This window comes from Colias croceus, chromosome 17 (assembly GCF_905220415.1).
Source record: "Colias croceus chromosome 17, ilColCroc2.1".
In the NCBI taxonomy this organism is placed as follows: Eukaryota; Metazoa; Arthropoda; class Insecta; order Lepidoptera; family Pieridae; genus Colias; species Colias croceus.
In genome coordinates, this window is record NC_059553.1 from 4,774,478 (window position 1) to 4,793,612 (window position 19,135).

Here is a 19,135-nt window from a genome sequence, read left to right on the forward strand (position 1 = left end):
AAAATAAAATTATGTATATGAGATAATTAGAAATTTTTGTGCTGAACTCTACCTTGAAATTTGAACTTTTGACATTTCTCTAGAACGTCATTCCTATTTTAATACATTTAAATATTCAATGCATGCCATTGGGAGTGTAATGGAAAATAAAATAATAAATTATTACAATGCATTACATCATTTAATGGAAAAAATCTTAACATACATCGGAATAACAAAGTGAGATATAAGGTAAATACGACAACAATGTAAACCTTGCTTATTGTAATTCAACAATACTGGTTACACAACAAACAGCTTCAAACGTCACTGTGGTACGGTACGTCTGGGTCGAGATCGAATTCAACGCATTTACGAGTCTCAGTTCCAGGAGAGTTCTCGTTTAATATATCAATCAGTTTATCAGTCTTTGGTTCGATTTTCGACACCGGTCCTTCAGGGTAATCCGGTCTTTTTTGATAGGTATAGTCCTCTTTATGTCTCTTTCGAGGCAGAATAAATATTCCCGCCGTGACCTCTTTAGTTTTGGTTTCTTGTTCCTGCTCTTGCGCTATTTCTATATTTTTCTGCCATATATCCGATATGTCGTATTGGAAACGTTCAGACTTATGTCTCTCTTTACAGAACATGCAATACGCAATAAATATTATCACGATAATGGCCTGAAAATAATGTCAATGTTAATGGTGTCGTAAGATTATAATTTATGGCGTACTAGAAATGACTCACCAGAACCAAGGCGGTTATGAAGCCTGCGAGAAAAGTGGACATTTTTATTTAGCGTTTAGTAGAACACGAGTGTTGCATACGAGAATGAAACAGCTGCTGGCGAGCGCTGTGCCATCGTTGGACTCAATTAAAGCCAGTTGTAACTCTTTTAGTGTGTTACGTCATTGGATTGATTGAGGTCTCATCGGTACAATGGGACCTAATTGAATTTATTGCTGATTTACTGATAATGTAGTTTTTATAAAACGGCAATACAGTCACAGTTAAGATAAAACGTAGAAATAAAACACGCTATCGCACGGTGGACAATGAGAACTGCGGTAACTAATCGACACTTTTCCTGCTCCTCATTAGTCATTATAATATTTCATAACAATGCAAAAAAATAAGTCAGCTTGATTTGCGATATTCCTTCCCAAGAAACCTAAGTAGGTACTATGTAGTAAATAATTACATATTACACTGATCACAATCATTGTAAACACGTAACTGAGTAGGTAATTTTTAAATTAAGTTTAGAGACAACGGGAGTATTGTGTGTGCACAAAATTATTGACAGCTTCTGTTAGTAAAGTGGAATAGTTCCACTGGCTTCGCTTCATACTCATGGTTTTTACTAAACGTGTGTCTGGCCCAGCAAATTCATTGTCCATGCGTAATCTGATCAACTACTTAATTAAGGCATTTGAGGAATAAAATATATATGAACTTACTATAAATCTTAACGTATAAAATACAGTGTTTGGATAACAAATAAAAAAATTAATCTATTTTCGAATCTGAGAACGCAGCCAGTCACATAAAGAAAGTAAAATCTACTTAGGTACTTAATCAAATCTTTTTAATATATATAAATCTCGTGTCACAATGTTTGTCCTCAATGGACTCCTAAAACACTTAACCGATTATAATAAAATTCACACACCATGTGCAGTTTGATCCAACTTGAGAGATAGGATAGGTTTTATCCCGGAAATCCCACGGGAAAGGGAACTATGCGGGGTCTTCTATGAAAACGCGGGCGAAGCCGCGGGCGGAAAGCTAGTAATTTTATAAGATATTCTTATTTTTGTTGTTTTCCTTTTAATTACCTACTCATTTAATATTATCTTACTCAAAGGCAACAAGTTCTATCATTTTTGGAGGGCATTTGTGGAATTGTAATAATGCATTGTAATTGTATTGGTATGTTTTGAACACAGGTTTTAAAATACTTAACATATAACATTAAATTTGTTAATTTTTCAATAAATCGTGTAGCAAAATACACTGTAATATAATTTTATATTCTTTTAACAGGCGCAAAACAAATCTAATGACTATATTGTTTCTACAGCAAATGATTGAAAATATAGAAAGTAAATTAATTAAAGTGGCAAATGGGAAGTTAAGTCGCTTTTTTATGCAAAAACTATTGAAATTATATCTTGGTTCAGTCTTATTTATAGTCTAGCTGTCGGCTGTCCCAGCAAACGTTATTCTGCCTTACTCTTATTACTAAGGGGTATGAAAAATAAATGTTGGCCGATTCTCAGGCCTACCCAATAATTTTATGAGAATTGGTTCAGCCGTTTCGGAGGAGTATGGTAACTAACATTGTGACACGAGTATTTTATATATAGAAAGAAGAAGCTAAACCTAATACTGATTGTGTGATGAGTCTGACGTCTGCACCAAGTCAGTGAACGGCAAGAGCTAAAGTAAAAATATTTTTTGCATGTATGGAATAGTAGGTATAATTAAAGGAATAAGTATAAATTTGGTTGAACATATCTAAATACTGTTTCCGATGAAGATAACCAATATAGAGTACCTATATCACTTTATTAAGCACCTCTACAAAACTGGTAAGTAATTGGCGATCACACAAAATGAACAAAATCTTTACGCCTGCATCTCCCTTGCATGCAGATCCCTTGATCTGAGTGAATTGCCTCTTCTTGTAAATAATATTTAAAATGATGTCTAGGGACTTTTTTTATAATCTGCCTCCTTTAGATAAGAACACAAAATAACTAAATTATGCTCTGAAAATTATAAATAATAAATATTTTTAGGGTATATATTATATAGATCGATGTAACAAAAACAATTATTTAATTTTTATAATTTTATTTCTTTTACAATTTGATGATTGATTCCATCATAAAAAAGAAACTTATAAAAATTTCACCCTATTATCACGCTATTTTGAAGATCTTGCCCAACTATCTGAAAAAAAAATATATCATCGTAATAACTATTAAAAGTAACAGTGGTAACAGTAAACATAAAGGCACAGTTTCTATTGTTTTTGAAAATATTTTACTCATATCGATTTTGTAATGTTTAAAGTTTAGACTATGCATAAATAAAAATACTTACGTAAGTAACTTTAATGTTGATTTTATTGTTCATACTTTTTATTTCCAAATCAGAGTATTAAATGAATATTATCAATGACAATATCTACTATTATAGGTAATAATATCTTTTATTATTGGTAAGATTCGAAACTTTACATGGGTTATGAATTTGAAAAAAACCCTATATTTTGTCAACTATTTTATAATTAAATAATAAGTACTCACCTTGCGACGGAGGAGTAGCCACTTGTACTTAAGAAAAAAATTAACTTAATCAATGTTCAAGGTGATCAATCAAAATATTAACTACTTATATTTGAATTGTGTTTGTTCATAGAGACTTTTTTATATTTATTGTTCACTTATGCATTTGTATACATTTAAGGTTTTTGAACCATCACAGCACAAAGACGATTATTTTGAATGTTAAACTAAACAAATCTTTCTGATAGAGTGCATCGTAATGATGATGATGATGAAATAAACTAAGTTGGATAATTTCATTTTATAAAAGATTAAGTAGGTTATAGGTAGGTAGTAGGTACCTATTTATGTTATAAAATTTTTATATAAAAAAGAAAAACTTACTTGAATCATCGTTGTCAACCACGCTCACTGAAATAAAAAAAATATGTTGTACAACAAAGTTTAACTGTTTGTTGGAAATATTGACGTTATTTTAATATGTTAATTTTGTTGCCGATATTTAGGTATACTTGGAATTCCACGGAATTCCAGCGGCGCCGCGGGCATCCGCGCGACTCGTTCGAGCTTCTCATGCGACAATAAGTATTATAGTAATGAAAATAAAGTTAAAATTCATATGACACGGAAACTGCGCTCCGCTTCGCCGCGCTTCGCCGATCTTTTGGTGTGAGTTGACCCTTACTATAATTTACATACCTACATAATTATATTATATCCAATTTATGACTGGACAACAAAGATTTAAAATTCAATTGACATATTTGTTTGTAAATAGCTTTATTTTAATTGATTTAATTGCCCATCAGATTTCCAATTAAATAATAGGTGCATTATTCATATCAAAAATTTACTTATGTTTAGCCAAGTGTAGTTATAACTAGATAGTTAATACATATAATTAATTATGAACATACCACCATTGCCGTTGTCTACCACCTTTACTGAAAAAAAAACAAAACATTTATTTTTAAATTGTACGCATGCATTAAAAAAAATTATGTTATCCAATATTTATATGAAATGAAAGAAAAAGGTAAGTAGTATTAGATAAATTATCTTTTAATAATTAATCTGTTTTTTATATATGTAAATAAGTATTTAATTATCGATTTTAATAAATGACAAAAATTTATGTAATATTTAAAAATACATTTCATACCTCCGTGACCAACTCCGTCACTTACAAGCACTGAAAAATAACAAATACATTATTAAAACAAAAAAAAATACTACTATTGTATTAAATAATGTGTAATTAACATACTATACTATTATAAAATACTATTGTATAATAGTAGGAATTAATATTATGGTAAATACTGAATACGATGGAAGTTGTATGATGTGAATTCAAATTTTTAAACAAATATATTATAATATACTCTATATTATAATATATTTGTTTATAAACAATTTTTATTTATATCATACAACTTCCATCGTATTCTGTATTTCAATGGTTTTTTAGACTTTCATTAAGCAATTATTGTGTAAAATAATATTAGAAACAATTTTTTAAGAACAAATTGATAATATAAATACCTTCACCGCCATCATTTGCTAGAAAAGAAAAAACACGATTAGTATATTGTACAGTACTTACTATATTATCTGTACACACTATACAATAAGTTAGATGCATAAAAAAGTAACAATTTAAAATGTGATTGTGGGGATTTAAATTATATTTTTTTAATATCAAGACCTGATTAAAATAAGTAAGGGCTACTTTGAGATAAATTAATTAATAATAAAAAATAGCTAGGTAACCGTAACGAGTTTCAGTGTACTGTCAGCTAACGCGTGATTTCGTTTCAGACGGGAGGCGATTTTCCGGCTCCTATCTGGTAGAAATTGCAGAATAAAAAGTGTAGTCTATATAATTTTCTGTGTACTATGAATCTTGTGAAGTATTTCATATATTTATAGATTAATAATAATTATAACGAATACTTACGTCTAGGTGCGGGTCGTGTCAAAGCACTCCCAATAAGGGCAACCAAAAACAGTGTGATCTGAAAAGGTTCGAGAAAAATGTAGGTAATCGAATATGTATTAACAAGGACGAATATAATTCTATTGACAAATCGTTCTTGTTCAAACAGTTAGGTGACTCCACTCACAGTACTATGTTAAGTGTCTAAGTGTGAGCAAATACCTAGTTGACAAGAAAACATACAGCTCTATGATCGTCATATTTAATCGAAAACGGATATCCCAACTTTATTCTTATACCACACATATGCAAATATTTTGTAAATCATAAAGTATTTAAAAATTTTGAGCTCATATAAAAGTTTGTGACCACACCCAATTCTAATTACTAAACTAGCTTACTAAAAAGCATGCAATTTTCTAATATAAGAATTAATTTGTGCCTATGTTATACGAAAAAAATTTGTCTTAAAAACGGTAAAAAATGAATACGTACAAGTAATTTGGACATTGTGTATTGTATTTCCTGCAAGCGAGACGACAATGATATAAACGAATAATCAATGTATGCTATTTTGGAGTTAACAAATAAGTCAGTGTTAAGATAACCTTTAGCACTTTTGTGACAAAAATGTTTAGAAATAATATTAACATTCATGAAAATATTATATACGTATGGGTATTCATTACCATCAGTTCTTCTATTAAGCTTTTTAAATTAATATCTATACATATAATAAATCTGTAGAAGGGTCAATTCTGTACATTGAAAATATTGAAAAAATAAATAGCAGGGGGTGTTACTGGATCGATACCAAACCCAAATATGTGATTAAAAAAATTTTTGTCTGTCTGTCTGTCTGTCTGTCTGTATGTGAAGGCATCACGTGAAAACTAGCGGTTCGATTTCGATGAAACTTGGTATAATTATACCTTATTATCCAGGGCGTAAAATAGGATACTTTTTATCCTGGAGAAATACGTAGAAAAAAATTAATCTTAATTTTTCAGTTTTATCCATAGACGTTGTTCCGTAGAACCGCGAACACACGTTGCGTATTATTACAGGCCTAGCCGTATTTGGGAATTGGGTCCAATAGATATTTATAAGATATTATTGACAGAGGTACTCAAAATGGAGAAATAACCATCCACGCGAAGACCGACATCCGCGCGGACGGAGTCGCGGGCGGAAGCTAGTATGTAATAAATTCAGGAACCTTTGTTTTTGATCGGTAAGCTAAATGAGGGTAAAAACATATATTTAGCGTTACTATTAACATCTTAAAGTAAAATAGTTATTATATTATTAAATAATAAATTTATACTTCTTAATGTTTATAGGTACGTGGACAACGAAACGGCACGAGCTAGTTCATTTCTTGGAAGAAGTCCAAACACAACATTTTATCTCCCATTATCGTATAAAGAGAGTGTATTGACTCGAAATTGGTCAACGCATACCGCATAAAAAACTGAATCCTAGTTCTATTATATTAACGACTAGCTGCGCCCCGTGGCGTTACCTGCATTGCTCCTCTCCTGTTGGTCTTAGCGTCATGATATATAGCCTATAATAGCCTTCCTTGAAAAATGAGCTATCTAACACCGAAATAATTTTTCAGTAGTTCCTGAGATTAGCGCGTTCAAACAAACAAATAAACAAACAAACTCTTCAGCTTCAGTAGTATAGAATATAGATCTACTCGTAGTTGATTATTCAGCCCTTATGGCTGCTGTACACGGGTAGAGCAAACGGTAGAGTGAACTACCATACTACTCTACTAGTTGACAGTACTCTGCCAGTTTTAGTGGAAATTTTAGTACTCTACTCTACCAATGTACTTACCAATGTAAGTAGGATAATTAGTATTCTACTGCACTACTCTACCCGTGTACAGCGGCCATTATTGGCCGCCGTAGTAACTCTTTAATTCTATAGAGTAATAGGTATGTGCTATAGTTTAGATTGCGATAAACATAGGCTTTTGAATTGATTATAAAAACAAATCAAATAGAGAATACTTTATGCGTCGATCACATCCTTTTAAACGTGATTAAATTTCCTACTAGGAATGTAAATCCCCGTTCTTTGTCTTTTGTGACGGATGAAAAGTTGTTGTTTTATCGCATAGGCCATAGGGAACAAGATGCATGGAATATAAATGTCATTATTATTGAAATTTGTTTCGTTATAAAAATATTTTGGGTGTAAATAATCCATGTATTGAGGAAATTATTTTAAAATTCGTTTTGTATCTAAATAGGTATTATTTGGACAAAGGTTTAAAACGGTAGAGTCTTCTCGATTTATATTTGCTTCGTACATAGGTATAAAAAGTAATCGAACACTGTCCAAGGTGAATATGTGTTATAATATGTTAGACGTTAGTTAGTTACAGGTAACAACGAAAGTGAAATGGAAAGCATTGCATTATTTCATATGTTGCTACTAGCTTTCCGCCCGCGGCTTCGCCCGCGTTTTCAAAGAAAAACCCGCATAGTTCCAGTTCCCGAGGGATTTCCGGGATAAAACCTATCCTATCTCTCAAGTTGGATCGAACTGCACATGGTGTGCGACTTTTATTATAATCGGTTAAGTAGTTTAGGAGTCCATTGAGGACAAACATTGTGACATGAGATTTATATATATTAAAAGAAGATTTGCTCTACTTTTAGTTTTGTTAAAAATCGAATGCGATTAGGTGTCAAGGGTTTTTTTATTGAAACAATTCTTAGAGAAGGGCAAGATACCGTATACAAAAAAACTTAAATAATAGCGATCATCCATTCATATTAATTATATTTGCCGATTTTATTTATCACACGCTTAGATTACAAAATCACACGTTAAAATGAATCAATTTTTACTCGTAATTTTTTATTTGTCTGTTTCTATTGACGTAACAGTCAGTGGAATCGATTTCAAAATAAAAAATATCTTGATAGTCTAGATTTCAGACGCAATATGTAAATAACGACTATAGTAGAGCCATTTTAATAGGCAACATTTGACAGTTCAACAAAATTCAACAACGTAACCTAGTAACGACGACATAGAATAATATGATATTTCGTTTTGTTAGAACTGCACATTTGCTTAACTTTTTTCAATTACAATTACATATTTATAATAATAATGACCGATACAAGTAATTTTAAGATTTCATTTTACTGATAAACCATTTTAAACATAATAAACAATTTCTGAATTGAAGAACTGACGTCGCTACAATTTTGTGTCAATAAACCTTTTTTCTTTTTAAATACTAGAGACGTTACTCTAAAAATCGAAATCTGACATCTAGAATCGAATGCATTGATTACTTGTGAATAAAAATCATCATAAATTAATAAATTCGATTGACAAATGTTTCAAATCCGTATCGATTAATACACTTCAATCGATGTTTTTAAGCAGGTTACCTCTCTTCGAAGATAAAATTGATAGACGTCAAATGTTGCCTATTAAATTGGCTCGACTATAAGTTAAAAACGTGGGGATATTTCGAATAACATAAATTAAAATTTTATATCAGCATTGACTACGTCACAAATGTTTGGTAAATAAGTTGCTTGTGCAACGGTTCACGCGTCTGGATAATCCAGCCAATATTATTGAATGGAAAAATTTGAATACTATGTTATAAATATTTTTGTTGCTATTTCCGACATCAAAGTAATGTCTTATGGTATTTGTACATATGAAGTTATAATTATTAAAACAAGTAGTTGTTGCTTGAGTTGTTGTATTGTAGATACGTTATGTCGGACTGAAAAAAGGGTTCAAAGTTCATTCTACAGATGTTGCTGTTAAGAAAAGATTTCTTCGAATTCACATTACATATTTTGAAAATGCATTAACTATTATGTAAATTATTAAGGAAGGCTTTTCAGTTTTTTTTTATATTATTTTAGTAAGTAGGTACCTATATCAAAAAGAAGCAAAATTGTATTTTCTAGAACATATGTAAGAAAATACTACTTATAAGAGGAGTGTTTAGTATTTAGTATGTGAATATTAAAACTTTTGAATCCGTCAGTTCTACTCGTAGTTAACATCCATATCAAATGACACAACTTTTTTACGAATATTATTTATTTAGTTCAAATTTAACGGATGCTAGGTAAAAGAAATCGATACATACTCTACAATTTAAGTAGTCTATTCTTCAGGTTTCTGGAAGTATGGATTCAAAACTATTCTTAACCAGTAAACTGTAAACGTAAAGTTTATACTACAATAGTAATATGAATAAGGAAAATGGCTTATTAGGACCTTTGCAATTTTACCGCTATATTTCTGCAGGGTGAAGGCTAGGTTAGCAAAATTAGGCAATATTTTCAAGCGAGGTTGTTTAATAACTTCTCTGTTTATAGTAAAGCATAAACTTCACAAATAAACAAAAAATTATGTAATATTTAAAAATACATTTCATACCTCCGTGACCAACTCCGTCACTTACAAGCACTGAAAAATAACAATACATTATTAAAACAAAAAAAATACTACTATTGTATTAAAAAAAATAAACAACAACAAATAAACAAACAAACTCTTCAGCTTCATAATATTACGAGTAGTATAGATCTACTCGTAGTTGATTATTCAGCCCTTATGGCTGCTGTACACGGGTAGAGCAAACGGTAGAGTGAACTACCATACTACTCTACTAGTTCACAGTACTCTGCCAGTTTTAGTGGAAATTTTAGTACTCTACTCTACCAATGGTATCTACATTAGTATAGTAAGTAGGATAATTAGTATTCTACTGCACTACTCTACCCGTGTACAGCGGCCATTATTGGCCGCCGTAGTAACTCTTTAATTCTATAGAGTAATAGGTATGTGCTATAGTTAAGACTTTAGATTGCGATAAACATAGGCTTTTGAATTGATTATAAAAACAAATCAAACAGTGAATACTTTATGCGTCGATCACATCCTTTCAGACGTGATTAAATTTCCTACTAGGAATGTAAATCCCCATTCTTTGTCTTTTGTGACGGATGAAAAGTTGTTGTTTTATCGCATAGGCCATAGGGAACAAGATGCATGGAATATAAATGTCATTATTATTGAAATTTGTTTCGTTATAAAAATATTTTGGGTGTAAATAATTTATATCAATCCATGTATTGAGGAAATTATTTTAAAATTCATTTTGTATCTAAGTAGGTATTATTTGGATAAATGTTTAAAACGGTAGAGTCTTCTCGATTTATATTTGCTTCGTACATAGGTATAAAAAGTAATCGAACACTGTCCAAGGTGAATATGTGTTATAATATTTTAGACGTTAGTTAGTTACAGATAACAACGAAAGTGAAATGGAAAGCATTGCATTATTTCATATGTTGCTATTTGCTCTACTTTTAGTTTTGTTAAAAATCGAATGCGATTAGGTGTCAAGGGTTTTTTTATTGAAACAATTCTTAGAGAAGGGCAAGATACCGTATACAAAAAAACTTAAGTAATAGCGATCATCCATTCATATTAATTATATTTGCCGATTTTATTTATCACACGTTAAAATGAATCAATTTTTACTCGTAATTTTTTATTTGTCTGCTTCTATTGACGTAACAGTCAGTGGAATCGATTTCAAAATAAAAAATATCTTGATAATCTAGATTTCAGACGCAATATGTAAATAACGACTAAGTTAAAAACGTGGGGATATTTCGAATAACATAAATTAAAATTTTATATCAGCATTGACTACGTCACAAATGTTTGATAAATAAGTTGCTTGAGCAACGGTTCACGCGTCTGGATAATCCAGCCAATATTATTGAATGGAAAAATTTGAATACTATGTTATAAATATTTTTGTTGCTATTTCCGACATCAAAGTAATGTCTTATGGTATTTGTACATATGAATTTATAATTAAAACAAGTAGTTGTTGCTTGAGTTGTTGTATTGTACGTTATGTCAGACTGAAAAAAGGGTTCAAAGTTCATTCTACAGATGTTGCTGTTAAGAAAAGATTTCTTCGAATTCACATTACATATTTTGAAAATGCATTAACTATTATGTAAATTATTAAGGAAGGCTTTTCAGTTTTTTTTTATATTATTTTAGTAAGTAGGTACCTATATCAAAAAGAAGCAAAATTGTATTTTCTAGAACATATGTAAGAAAATACTACTTATAAGAGGAGTGTTTAGTATTTAGTATGTGAATATTAAAACTTTTGAATCCGTCAGTTCTACTCGTAGTTAACATCCATATCAAATGACACAACTTTTTTACGAATATTATTTATTTAGTTCAAATTTAACGGATGCTAGGTAAAAGAAATCGATACATACTCTACAATTTAAGTAGTCTATTCTTCAGGTTTCTGGAAGTTTGGATTCAAAACTATTCTTAACCAGTAAACTGTAAACGTAAAGTTTATACTACAATAGTAATATGAATAAGGAAAATGGCTTATTAGGACCTTTGCAATTTTACCGCTATATTTCTGCAGGGTGAAGGCTAGGTTAGCAAAATTAGGCAATATTTTCAAGCGAGGTTGTTTAATAACTTCTCTGTTTATAGTAAAGCATAAACTTCACGGTATCATTCAACTGATCAGCAATAAGGTATATTATTTATGATTTTTATTTTATTACGTCTTTTCAAGATTCCTAATATGTAATGTGCCTGAAAACTTTCTCAGATCGTTAAAATAATTTTACAAATTCACTCCTAGAATTTTATTCAATTAAATGAAATTTAAAGAAATCTGTACTAAGTATGTAGTTATTGTAATGACCTTCATAAATGTTTAAAATGTTAAAATAGATGAAAGTTGACTAAAGACTATTCTCCACAACACAGGGAATCCTAGTGTGGAGTTAAGTGTATGGTGTTATTTTATGTATACTTTAGTACCTAACAAAAAATATTTTTTTTTATTTCGTATTTTTTGTATTTTTGTGCAACAATTCCAATCCCTTCCAATTTTGAACGTAATGTAGTGTTTCGATAAATCTTTATTTGACTGTATTGTTAATAGATTCTCGACCCTTCCACCTTTACTTTATAATAAAATTATTTAAAAAGAACATCGTGACACTTTTGTTATTGACTTCCAGTTACGAAAAATTCAGTGAATAATTTTTTGTTCGTTTAAAAATAAAAAGATTTATGCACCTGCACAAAAATAAGATAATTTTGTGTAACTTGAATAATAAGTTTATTTTTGTACCTATATATCTATAGATATCTAAATCTAATCCCCGGTCAAAACTTAAAATTAAATCTTAAAACATATAGTATCGATTTTCATTCTGTTTTCGACGATGGATAGCTTTAATCTGCTAGGTATTTTTTTCTTTTAACTTTGTCCATTTACAAAAATCATATCCTAAAATCGCTCCGTTGCGACGTGAATGAATGACAATCCAACAAACAATAATCACGCACATTTCTAATAATAGTTAGGATTCTCGATATTAATTTAGCATGAAAAATACTACACTACTACATGAGGATATGGATGGATATGGAAGTAGGTAGAATAGTATTTTTTTCAAATTATGTTTCATGGAATATTTTATATTCAATTAACGATTGTGATGCGTAACTTTTTAATCATAAATGTACTTATAGTTAACTATTTTTATAGCGGGTGTCTTACTACTAACAAGTGGGTGGGTTTTTTGTCACATAGGATAGATTATTCGATCACTGTAATTAATAAACGCACTTGTTAAATTTCACAGTTTTTATGACGCATATACCCTTAAGGATATAAGGTATCTCTTGGTGCAAAACTTATAACGAATTACAAACACTATAAAGAGAATAATATGAAAGGATTAATAAAATGGTAGGAATATTTGTTTGTTCTACATATATGTACATTTTATTACATTTTATTATTGAAAGATTTTACCAGTTTATGGGAAGCAAAAAATATTGGCGTAAATAGAAGTCACATGTTTTTTTTTTATGTTTTTATGGAATATATCATTAATGCACAACATTGATCATGTAAAATCAAATATAGAATGACGACGTCTATAGAAAATATGTAAATATTTGAATATCACTTACCGTAGTCTCGTTAACCATACATACCTATGCAATCTGGCATAACAAGAGACTAGGTACTGTTGCGATTATGTTCTGCTTTATCGCATTCTTTCTTAAAAATAATACCTACTATTGTATTATTTTTATAACAGTTATATACAAACCAAGGTACATTTGACTCAAGTAGTCCATTGGTTTATTTTTTTCTACATTGATTATTATAAAATATCTAGTATTTACATGTAAGTTTAACAACCGGAAATCCCATTTCTAGTGTAATCTACAAATTATTCAAAAAAGAGAGGAATTTTATCAAAGATCAGAAAATAGACTATCTATTAAATATCGATTATAAAATAATTAAGAGAATGAATTAGTCATTCATTGTTATTTTGTTGGAAAAATACTAAAATACTTCATTTTACTAAAAATGTCATAGATGATAATATAAACCATATTTTTTTTCTTATCTCGAACTTTAATTTATTGATATAAAAACCTATACCTAAAAAATTTCTATGAGTTTTTCTTTCAAATGAAGAACAATTATATAATCCTTTAACATAAACTCTATAATATTATGTTAGTACCGGGTTGAACTTCGTCAAAAAGTTCCCTAGATGTTATACCGGGTTACAAAAAATATTTCATATTTATCCAAACATTGGAATAATATAACTGTATTTTTAGAATAGTATTTCTACGATCAATTAATTGCAAGCGTAAAATGTTTTGGCCAAACATTATAAAATGTCATGTATTTTTTTTATAACAATACGTCAGCAATTCCTCGCTGTTGGCTCGTCTTTTCCACTCAATTTGCTGATCAAGATATAAGGTCGTTTCTGTAGAACCATATATAAGATTGCTTGCTAATAACTCAGCGCAGTACTGGACTGACAGGGAAACAAGCTAGTTACGTAAGTAATAAATAAATTCAAATAATATTTGGTTGCACATTTGTTGGCCTTTGTCGTGTGTTTATTTTTGTCATTAAGATTCAGTTATTACTTATAACTGAAATTCAGGAAATTATGAGATATTCTTGTAGCTAATATTATTAACGTTTGTTGTTATGTTACTGGGTTCAAAGTTTTACTTTCATTTATTTCAAAATTAAAATCTATAAAAACATTTTTATGATAAAATTTAAGTAATATACGGTGCACTTATTCATTCCTACTTATTATTTTTCAGAATGAAGACAATTTTGGTTTTGACAGCTCTAGTGGCAGTGGTAGTGTCCCTCCCCGCTGACACGTATAACCCAGAATACGACAACTTCAACGCTCAGGAATTGGTAGAAAACCTCCGCCTTCTGAAGAATTATGGAAAATGTTTCTTGGACGCTGGCCCTTGCACCCCTGAGGGAAATGACTTCAAAAGTAAGTTTGCTTCATATAAAAGTAATTCATTTTTTGAAAAAAATTGTCCCTGTTTAATTAAATAAATGAAAGCATTGATATATTGATATATGTAACATTAGTGTTTAATTAATTTAATTTATTAAAGTATTCAATGCAATTTATAAATTGTACAGACTAGAAAATTTTCGTTCATATCTCTGCTCTTATAGCATAATATTGTAGCACTTTAATATTATAATTTTATTTTCACAGAGGTAATACCAGAAGCTTTGAGAACCTCATGCGCGAAATGCACACCGAAACAACGTGAATTGGTTCGTACTGTGGTACGCGGATTCCAAACCAAGTTACCTGACATGTGGCAACAGCTTGTCAACAAGGAAGACCCCAAGGGCCAATACACCCAAGCCTTCAAAGAATTCCTGGAAGCCTCCAACTAAACGATACAACGTTAACTATGTTTAAGTTATAACATCACAATTAAATTTACGAATATTATTAAATTCCAAAAGTGGTTAGAGGATTTTTATCCTAACGTCATCGCAGTATTGCATGAGTATTGTGTTAATTTATTTTAGGCGACGCATTTTATTTGCTTATATGTTTAAATATTTAAATAAATTTTGTTAAAAATTTTATTGTTTTAATATAAACTTTAAAAAGATCTCCCGAAAATCCCCTTTCAAATCTCAATATCTATACATTTCGATAATCGATAGGAGAAGATAATATAAAACATGAAAAATATCACACTGCAGTATAAAATACATAATAGTATAGAATTAATTATTTTAAATTTTAGAGACATTCATATAATACGTACTTTTTTTTAATAAGTTTTATCGTCGTTAGTACCTAATAACTGTTTTATTGTATACTAGCTTCCGCCCGCGACTCCGTCCGCGCGGATGTCGGTCTTCGCGTGGATGGTTAATTTCTCCATTTTGAGTACCTAACTCTGACAATGACATCTTATAAATATCTATTGGACCCAAATACGGCTAGGCTTATAATAATACGCAACATGTGTTCGCGGTTCTACAGAACAACGTCTATGGATAAAACTGAAAAATTAAGATAAATTTTTTCTACGTATTTTTCCAGGATAAAAAGTATCCTATTTTACGCCCAGGATAATCTAATATATAAAAATCAATGCCACTTTTCGTTGTAATTCCATAACTCAAGAACGGCTGAACCGATTTCGATAATTCTTTTTTTATTATATTCCTTGAAGTACGAGGATGGTTCTTATGTAGAGAAAACGTTAATATGTACCACGGGCGAAGCCGGGGCGGACCGCTAGTAAGGTATAATTATACCAAGTTTCATCGAAATCGAACCGTTAGTTTTCACGTGATGCCTTCACATACAGACAGACAGACAGACAGACAGACAGACAGACAGACAAAAATTTTTTTAATCACATATTTGGGTTTGGTATCGATCCAGTAACACCCCCTGGTATTTATTTTTTCAATATTTTCAATGTACAGAATTGACCCTTCTACAGATTTATTATAATATGTATAGATTATGAAACACTCACTACAGTATAATTTAATACGATGATATGTATTTGTACTTATAATCATTTTTGTTTCTTCTTCACATCTTGTAGCTTTGCTTTTGATATTATTTCGCGGTCAGCTACAAGCTACACATTGAGAAATATGTAGTAGAATTGGAAAATACTTACAGTTTCGGGGACACACATACTTACGTATAAACGCATACATGCATTTATTATATGTATAGATTTAGAAACTAACTATTATCTTGATATCAGAATAGGACTAATTTTTTTTTTTTTTATTTATTTATTTATTTATTTATTTATTTTTTTTCTTTATTTCAGGCAACAAATGTAGTTACAGTTAAAGGTCTTAATATAACTTAAAAACTACGGCCCATATGAACTTAAAACTACTTAAATACTAAATTAATACACGCTATGCCTTCGGCGTGTGACGCGATTCCGGGGGGCCGGGTATCCGTCCGCGGAAGCGGCGAAACACAACTCCCTGCGGCCAAAACCCTTCGTCCATGTAGACGCTCAGCTTGGCGGTCGGTACTCTCACCACGAAGGAGTTGAAGCTCACTTTATGGCGAGACTCCAGACGTTCCACTCGCAGACTCAAACCTGTCTTCGCATGCAAGTACTCGACAACATCTTCAGTCTTGGTACAGTAGTGCACACGAGACACATAGAGCGGCGTCGTCGGCACCTCTGCGCGCATCCGCAAGTTTGGATCTTTCGCTGCGGTGCCGCACTTGTTCTGACGATTCAACTTCTTCTTCTTCTGGACTTTTGTGAAGCCATCCTCGTCAACGTCCTTCGTTTTTGAAGGTAAACTTTTCCGCACGGGTGCGTTTACTCCTTTTGATGATTTTGGGGTCGCAGTCATTTTTGAGGCTGCGGCGGCGTAGTCACATTGAGGAGCAGCTGGCAACGTGACATGCGATGTCTTCTCCGGGGGAGAGGTAACGGGAGCGGGGCGCGGGGCATCACTCGGGTCATCGGCGGTCGGCGACACATCAACATCAGCAGTTAAAATGCCGACGCATGCATTTTGAGCTCCGCGACGTGCATTCACATATGACGGCACGGGTGACCTACATATTGCATGCGCATCGCGATATGACGCTAACTCGACTCGTAAATCGGAGATGGTCTTCTCTGAAGCCTCCAACTTGGTGTGTACCTCGGCCAGACTCGCCTTAAGGAATGTGATGTCCTTAAGGAGCCTCGTAACATCGACGTGGTCAAATCCCACCGGAGGAAGTTTATGCAACTCCTTTGCGACGAAATCGGGCACGTCATCGGGATCAGTCACCTTCAATAGGCTGATGATATCCTGTATGCATTTTTCACCCCCGTTCCTGCGGCGGGACGGCATCGTGGCAATCTTGTCCAGCGTTTGGTAGAGTAGCACCTTGCCACTGCTAATTTCCTCCTCCTTAAAGTTAGTTTTGCAGATTTGCATGATGCTAACCTCGTCCATGGTATCGATGGCATTTTGAATGAACGCCAACAGCTCATTTACAATGAGTGTTTTACAACTCATTATAAAAAGTTCATGCAGCGGCAAAGCCGCGCGTGACGCGAATTGTTATTCCTTACTGTGCTAGCACTAATCACGTCCGATTCCGAACGCGTCTAGCGCACCACTGATTTACGAATCAGTCGGTGATAAAAGGATATTTCATGTTTATAATAACAAAATATTAAGCATGGAATATAATATTATGCTTATTATATTGACAATGCTAGTAGGTATATTAGTATGCAATAGGTAATTATTTAATAACTTTATTCTTAAATATTTTTATGTTTCTTAAATGAATTTACAACTATAGCTTATAATTAAATGTCATAAGTTTTCGTAATAGGTACGTGATTTAACTGAGCGTTATAGCATGTTGGAAAGTAAATAAACAACTACCTCACAAATATGCAAGTGTACACTATATGTTATGAATTCCTAAAACTCTTATGTACGTGATGCCTCTAGTTTGCACAAAACTGACCACAGAACGTGACATCATCTATAAACTTAATCAAAATGACAATGTTGGTAATTGTTATTTTATAGCGATATAATCGGATAATCGCATTAACTCTAAGCTATTTAAATTAATTATGTGCATAAATTTAAGTTGACAGGGACTAATGCGAGTCCTGACTTTATAGAGAAAGGTTATGTAGCTATTATAAAGAAATAGGTACGTACTATACTCCTCTTTCTTAGATAGCGATGATAATAATACCTACGCCCAATAATTATATCATCAATCAAAAAGTCCCTTAACTAGCTAATTAATTAGCAATGATAATTTCATAGTAATATTGCTTGACCAACCAACGCCGAAATAATGATTCATTATTTCTGTTATAACTACATAGTATAAAACCACAGATCACATAGATCTCTATGTATAAAACAAAGTCGCTTTCTCTGTCCCTATGTCCCTTTGTATGCTTAAATCTTTAAAACTACGCAACGGATTTTGATGCGGTTTTTTTAATAGATAGAGTGATCCAAGAGGAAGGTTTTAGTATATAATTTATTAGGTAAGCTAGTAATTTATATTTCAAATTCAATATGTGTGATCAATAAACGAAGCAAATTTATTATAACGAGATAACTTGTTGATAGTTTAGGAGGATTTATTTAATAATTATGATTGTCCTTAATCTTTGTGATTGCATGTGCACACATTGCGAAACGCGCCATTAACTCATTATACTTATTTTAAAGGTCTAGAAATAAAAAAATGTATTTGGTATTTTTTAATATAATTCGGGCTGTTCAAGTGTTATACTTAGAGAATGAGTTAGCGTCAAGTTTAGATATAAAAAAGGAGACTTGAATAAATATTGAATATTGATAGCGTATTGCACTGTTATAAAAGCGTTATTATTTTCATTTATTAGCCGCTTATTTACTAGAAGCCTACTGGGAGTAGGCATTTCATGTGAGTATAGATCAGTTTATTATCCTACTAGCTTTCCGCCA

At 31.5% G+C, this 19,135-nt stretch overlaps 3 protein-coding genes and 1 long non-coding RNA gene across 4 annotated transcripts; 1 reads left to right on the forward strand and 3 right to left on the reverse strand.

Moving 5' to 3' along the window:
- Positions 1-159: 159 nt before the first annotated feature.
- LOC123699249 lies at positions 160-1,039 on the reverse strand. The gene is made up of 2 exons (XM_045646160.1): positions 730-1,039; positions 160-662 (listed from the first exon to the last, which is right to left on the reverse strand). The coding sequence occupies exons 1-2, from the start codon at positions 769-771 to the stop codon at positions 300-302; spliced, it is 405 nt and encodes a 134-aa protein (XP_045502116.1). The 5' UTR covers positions 772-1,039; the 3' UTR covers positions 160-299.
- A 3,390-nt stretch (positions 1,040-4,429) lies between these two features.
- Positions 4,430-5,802, reverse strand: LOC123699201. Its single transcript, XR_006752498.1, has 4 exons — positions 5,713-5,802; positions 5,239-5,296; positions 4,824-4,841; positions 4,430-4,470 (listed from the first exon to the last, which is right to left on the reverse strand). It is a non-coding gene; the product is annotated as an uncharacterized LOC123699201 (long non-coding RNA).
- Positions 5,803-14,051: 8,249 nt separating this feature from the next.
- Positions 14,052-15,248, forward strand: LOC123699036 (allergen Tha p 1-like). The gene is made up of 3 exons (XM_045645891.1): positions 14,052-14,168; positions 14,446-14,633; positions 14,868-15,248. The coding sequence occupies exons 2-3, from the start codon at positions 14,447-14,449 to the stop codon at positions 15,053-15,055; spliced, it is 375 nt and encodes a 124-aa protein (XP_045501847.1). The 5' UTR covers positions 14,052-14,168; position 14,446; the 3' UTR covers positions 15,056-15,248.
- A 1,319-nt stretch (positions 15,249-16,567) lies between these two features.
- Positions 16,568-17,683, reverse strand: LOC123699294. The gene has a single exon (XM_045646218.1). It carries the CDS (start codon positions 17,681-17,683, stop codon positions 16,568-16,570), a length of 1,116 nt encoding a protein of 371 aa, XP_045502174.1.
- Positions 17,684-19,135: the final 1,452 nt, after the last annotated feature.

Coding starts and splice junctions, on each gene's coding strand:
- LOC123699249 (XM_045646160.1), bottom strand. CDS start 771: ATGTCCACTTTTCTCGCAGGCTTCATAACCGCCTTGGTTCTG. Junction 663..729: donor TCATAACCGCCTTGGTTCTG/GTGAGTCATTTC, acceptor CATTATTTTCAG/GCCATTATCGTGATAATATT.
- LOC123699036 (XM_045645891.1), top strand. CDS start 14,447: ATGAAGACAATTTTGGTTTTGACAGCTCTAGTGGCAGTGGTAGTGTCC. Junction 14,634..14,867: donor TGAGGGAAATGACTTCAAAA/GTAAGTTTGCTT, acceptor TTATTTTCACAG/AGGTAATACCAGAAGCTTTG.
- LOC123699294 (XM_045646218.1), bottom strand. CDS start 17,683: ATGAGTTGTAAAACACTCATTGTAAATGAGCTGTTGGCGTTCATTCAA.